Raw genomic sequence first — 6435 nt, 5'->3', positions numbered from 1 at the left:
GACAGGGACCAGGAGAGAGACAGGGACCAGGAGAGAGACAGAGAGCAGAAGAGACAGGAAAGAGAGAGAGCAGAGAGCAGGAGAGAGACAGAGAGCAGGGAGAGAGACAGAGAGCAGAAGAGAGACAGGGACCAGGAGAGAGACAGGGAGCAGGAGAGAGACAGAGACCAGGAGAGAGACAGGAGAGAGACAGAGACCAGGAGAGAGACAGGGGACCTGGAGAGAGACAGGGACCAGGAGAGAGACAGTACCAGGAGAGAGACAGGAGAGAGACAGAGACCAGGAGAGAGACAGGGACCAGGAGAGAGACAGGAGAGAGACAGAGACCAGGAGAGAGACAGGGAGCAGGAGAGAGACAGGGAGCAGGAGAGAGACAGGGACCAGGAGAGAGACAGGGACCAGGAGAGAGACAGGAGGGACCAGGAGAGAGACAGGGACCAGGAGAGAGACAGGGACCAGGAGAGAGACAGAGAGCAGGAGAGAGACAGAGAACAGGAGAGAGACAGGGACCAGGAGAGAGACAGAGAGCAGGAGAGAGACAGGGAGCAGGAGAGAGACAGGAATCAGGAGAGAGACAGAGAGCAGGAGAGAGACAGGGACCAGGAGAGAGACAGAGAGCAGGAGAGAGTAGGAGGAGAGGGAGCAGAAGGGGGGAGAGAGGAGGAGGAGAGGGAGAGCAGGTGGGAGGAGTAGAGAGGAGGAAGAGGGGGAGGTAAAGACGCAGAGTTAGGTGAGCCAGGAGCTCCAAGTCCACAGAGAAAGACAGACAGGAAGTGTCATGGCCACCATGACTCAGCATCAGCACGCTAAGGGGAAATGTCTGACTTGGGCCACAGCTACTTCAGTGTGAATAACTGCTGCCATCTACTGGTCAAAACAGGGATTTCATATACTCCTCATGTTACCTCTGTCTGCTGCAGAGAGGAAATAACGAGAGAGAGAGAGAGTGCGAGAGAGAGCGCGAGAGTGCACGAGAGAGCGAGAGAGAGAGAGAGAGAGCGCGAGAGAGAGAGCGAGAGAGAGAGCGCGAGAGTGCACGAGAGAGCGCGAGAGAGAGAGAGAGAGCGAGAGAGAGAGAGAGCGAGAGAGAGAGGAGCGCGAGAGAGAGAGAGCGCGAGAGGAGAGAAAGAGCGCGAGAGAGAGAGAGTGAGAGAGAGAGCGAGCGAGAGAGAGAGAGAGAGATAGCGAGCGAGAGAGAGAGCGAGAGAGAGGGAGAGAGAGCGAGAGAGAGCGCGAGAGAGAGAGAGTGAGAGAGAGAGAGAGAGAGAGAGCGCGAGAGAGAGAGAGAGAGCGAGCGAGAGAGAGTGAGAGAGATTGAGAGAGAGAGAGAGAGTGAAAGAGAGTGAGAGAGAGCGACAGAGAGCGACAGAGAGCGCGAGAGAGAGAGAGCGACGAGAGAGAGCGAGAGAGAGAGAGAGATAGAGAGCAAGAGCGAGAGAGAGAGAGCGACAGAGAGCGTGAGAGAGTGCGAGAGAGAGCGAGAGAGCGAGCGAGAGCGAGAGAGAGAGAGAGCGAGAGAGAGAGCGAGAGAGAGCGAGAGAGAGCGTGAGAGAGAGAGCGAGAGAGAGCGCGAGAGAGAGAGCGAGAGAGAGAGAGAAACCGACAGAGAGCGAGAGCGACAGAGAGCGCGAGCGACAGAGAGCGCGACAGAGAGCGAGAGATAGAGAGTTCGAGAGAGAGCGAGAGAGAGAGCGTTCGAGAGAGCGAGCGAGCGAGAGAGAGTGAGAGAGAGAGCGAGAGCGAGAGCGAGAGAGAGAGCGACAGAGAGCGAGAGAGAGAGCGAGAGAGAGAGCGACAGAGAGCGAGAGAGAGAGCGAGAGAGAGAGCGACAGAGAGCGAGAGAGCGAGAGAGAGAGCGAGAGAGAGAGAGAGAGAGAGAGAGGAATGCCACACACACAGTGCAAACATTCACTCAACAACACACAACGTACGTGACCCAAAGGTCCTGGATTTGATTCACCATAAATTACATTCACCATGGCTTCTTTCCATCCTCCTTCATGCAAAGATTCACCCATTTTTTATATTGTAACGTTTTTGTGTATCTCTGAGCAATGTTCTATCGATTCCTGGGGTAATTTCATTTATTACATATTAAAGGAATCATGTGTATCTGAGCTATTGCAGTTCAAGCAGGTAGAAATACAGCCGGTATGACGAGTTCTGCATCCTGCAAAACTCGTCATACCAATGATGCAGAACTCGTCATACCAATGATGCAGAACTCGTCATACCAATGATGCAGAACTCGTCATACCAATGATGCAGAACTCGTCATACCAATGATGAGGAACTCGTCATGCCAATGATGCAGAACTCGTCATACCAATGATGCAGAACTCGTCATACCAATGATGAGGAACTCGTCATGCCAATGATGCAGAACTCGTCACACCAATGATGCAGAACTCGTCATACCAATGATGAGGAACTCGTCATACCAATGGTGCAGAACTCGTCATACCAATGATGCAGAACTCGTCATACCAATGATGAGGAACTCGTCATACCAATGATGCAGAACTCGTCATACCAATGATGAGGAACTCGTCATACCAATGATGAGGAACTCGTCATACCAATGGTGCAGAACTCGTCATACCAATGGTGCAGAACTCGTCATACCAATGGTGCAGAACTCGTCATACCAATGGTGCAGAACTCGTCATACCAATGGTGCAGAACTCGTCATACCAATGGTGCAGAAGTCATAGCGGCTGTATTTCTGCCAGCTTGAAGGGCAGTAGCTCAGATACACATGATTCCTTTAATATGTAATAACTGTAGGATATGCAATACAACGGTTATGTAAGGGCATTTTAACCCTTCTCTGGGTCAGACTGCACTGGCTGACAGCAGTGACCTTTGACCCCGGTCCTGTCTTCACGTCTGTAGCTCTGTCGGTCTTACTCACCAGTTTAGTGGACTTGGGTGTCTCCAGGATCTCTGAGGAGAGAGAGAGAAACAGTGAGTGAGTGAGTGAGTGAGTGAGTGAGTGAGTGAGTGAGTGAGTGAGTGAGTGAGTGAGTGAGTGAGTGAGTGAGTGAGTGAAAGAAAGAAAGAAAGAAAGAAAGAGACCTGCATACAGATCCTGAATCTAACTACTACTAACAATACAGATCCTGAATATATCTACTACTAACAATACAGATCCTGAATCTAACTACTACTAACAATACAGATCCTGAATCTAACTACTACTAACAATACAGTTCCTGAATCTGAGTACTACTAACAATACAGTTCCTGAATCTGACTACTACTAACAATACAGATCCTGAATCTAACTACTACTAACAATACAGTTCCTGAATCTGAGTACTACTAACAATACAGATCCTGAATCTAACTACTACTAACAATACAGATCCTGAATATATCTACTACTAACAATACAGATCCTGAATCTAACTACTACTAACAATACAGATCCTGAATCTAACTACTACTAACAATACAGTTCCTGAATCTGAGTACTACTAACAATACAGATCCTGAATCTAACTACTACTAACAATACAGATCCTGAATATATCTACTACTAACAATACAGATCCTGAATCTAACTACTACTAACAATACAGATCCTGAATCTAACTACTACTAACAATACAGTTCCTGAATCTGACTACTACTAACAATACAGACCTTGAATCTAACTACTACTAACAATACAGATCCTGAATCTAACTACTACTAACAATACAGATCCTGAATCTAACTACTACTAACAATACAGATCCTGAATCTAACTACTACTAACAATACAGATCCTGAATCTAACTACTACTAACAATACAGATCCTGAATCTAACTACTACTAACAATACAGATCCTGAATCAACTACTACTAACAATACAGATCCTGAATCTAACTACTACTAACAATACAGACCTTGAATCTAACTACTACTAACAATATAGATCCTGAATCTAACTACTACTAACAATACAGATCCTGAATCTAACTACTACTAACAATACAGATCCTGATCTGAGTACTACTAACAATACAGATCCTGAATCTAACTACTACTAACAATACAGATCCTGAATCTAACTACTACTAACAATACAGATCTTGAATCTGACTACTACTAACAATACAGATCCTGAATCTAACTACTACTAACAATACAGATCCTGAATCTAACTACTACTAACAATACAGTTCCTGAATCTAACTACTACTAACAATACAGATCCTGAATATAACTACTACTAACAATACAGATCCTGAATCTAACTACTACTAACAATACAGTTCCTGAATCTGACTACTACTAACAATACAGATCCTGAATCTGAGTACTACTAACAATACAGATCCTGAATCTGAGTACTACTAACAATACAGTTCCTGAATCTAACTACTACTAACAATACAGATCCTGAATCTGAGTACTACTAACAATACAGATCCTGAATCTGAGTACTACTAACAATACAGATCCTGAATCTAACTACTACTAACAATACAGATCCTGAATCTAACTACTACTAACAATACAGATCCTGAATCTAACTACTACTAACAATACAGTTCCTGAATCTGACTACTACTAACAATACAGATCCTGAATCTGAGTACTACTAACAATACAGATCCTGAATCTAACTACTACTAACAATACAGATCCTGAATCTGAGTACTACTAACAATACAGATCCTGAATCTGAGTACTACTAACAATACAGATCCTGAATCTGAGTACTACTAACAATACAGATCCTGAATCTGAGTACTACTAACAATACAGATCCTGAATCTAACTACTACTAACAATACAGACCCTGAATCTAACTACTACTAACAATACAGATCCTGAATCTGAGTACTACTAACAATACAGATCCTGAATCTGAGTACTACTAACAATACAGATCCTGAATCTGAGTACTACTATCAATACAGATCCTGAATCTGAGTACTACTAACAATACAGATCCTGAATCTGAGTTCTGAGTACTACTATCAATACAGATCCTGAATCTGAGTACTACTAACAATACAGGTGCCATAGGCTGTGTCCCAACTGGTACTCTGTTTCCTGTATAGTGCACTACGTTTGACCAGAGCCCTATCGCAAAAACGCTACTGTTTTTAACCTCTATAACCTGATAATGACCTGCTGTGATGTCAGGTCTCTGCCTCCTTTCTTTCTCTACTTTGTCTATCTCCCTCTCCTCTCGCGCTGCCCTTCTCTCTATCTCCTTCTCGCTCTCTCTTGCTTTCATTCTCTTCTCTCCTTCTCTCTCCTCTCTTCTCTCTCCCTTTCACTCTCCTCTCTCCTTCTCTCTCTCTCTCTCTCCTTCTCTCTCCTCTCTCCTCTCTCCCTTTCACTCTCCTCTCTCTCTCTCCCCTTCTCTCCCCTCTCTCTCTCTCTCTCTCTCTCTCCTTCTCTCTCTCTTCTCCTTCTCTCTCCTTCTCTCTCTCTCTCTCTCCTTCTCTCTCTCTCTCCTTCTCTCTCCTTCTCTCTCTCTCTCTCTCTCTCTCTCTCTCTCTCTCTCCTCTCTCTCTCCTTCTCTCTCTCTCCTTCTCTCTCTCTCCTCTCTCTCTCCTTCTCTCTCCTTCTCTCTCTCTCTCTCTCTCTCTCGCTCTCCTCTCTCTCTCTCCTTCTCTCTCTCTCCTTCTCTCTCTTCTCCTCTCTCTCTCCTCTCTCTCTCTCCCCTGCGCTCTCGGTGTAATTTCCAAAAACAGAGTACGCCCCCCCCTCACTGCAGCAGTGAGCTATAACCATGGCAACAGCCCATTGGCACCTCTATACCAAGCAGTACCCCAGACACGGTCTCTGGTCTCTAATAGAGAGAGAGAGATGTTTACATGCATGCACACGCACGTCTACTGCCCTGTCCTGTTTGCTTTTGTCCTCACAATATGACAAAGTTCACATCCTTTCATCTGCAGAGGATCACTATAGAAACCTAATCAGTGTACCATTCAAGGAACAATAATAACTCAAGGCTCTCTGCTCCTTTATGTTTTATTTATTTAACCTTTTTCAACCAGGAAAGTCTCACTGAGGTTTACAATCTCTTTTAACCAAGGCAGACCTGGCTTCCTTCCATCTCTCTGTCATTATCTTGTGTGTTCTGTCTCATCACCGTGTTTGGGGACCTTGTTGGAGGCCGGCTCTGGGGTGTCATGGAGAGGTGGTGTCTGCTCCATCATCAACCAGCTGGATCTGGTGGGAGGGAGGAGGAGAGGAGAAAGAGGGAGAGGAGAGGAGAGAAGAAGAGAAGAGAGGAGAGAGGAGAGAGGAGAGGAGAGGAGGAGGAGGAGGAGGAGGAGGAGGAGAGGAGAGAGGAGGAGGAGGAGGAGGAGGAGGAGGAGGAGAGGAGAGGAGGAGGAGGAGGAGGAGGAGGAGGAGGAGGAGGAGAGGAGAGAGGAGGAGGAGGAGGAGGAGGAGGAGGAGGAGGAGGAGGAGGAGGAGG

General features: G+C 46.3%; 1 protein-coding gene across 1 annotated transcript in view; it reads right to left on the bottom strand.

The window, feature by feature from the left end:
* LOC311103029 (putative carboxypeptidase X1) overlaps positions 1–6435 on the bottom strand; it is a gene marked incomplete at its 5' end in the record, with an annotated part of 148803 nt that overhangs the window by 25155 nt on the left and 117213 nt on the right. Inside the window, 2 exons of the mRNA XM_084144519.1 lie at positions 2842–2946; positions 6106–6185. Of these exons, the coding sequence (XP_084000645.1) occupies positions 2842–2946; positions 6106–6185 (185 nt within the window). The remainder of the gene's footprint in view (positions 1–2841; positions 2947–6105; positions 6186–6435) is intronic.

Source organism: Coregonus lavaretus, assembly GCF_964263955.1.
Source record: "Coregonus lavaretus genome assembly, chromosome: 27".
In the NCBI taxonomy this organism is placed as follows: domain Eukaryota; kingdom Metazoa; phylum Chordata; class Actinopteri; order Salmoniformes; family Salmonidae; genus Coregonus; species Coregonus lavaretus.
This window is presented reverse-complemented; position numbering and strand designations above follow the sequence as displayed.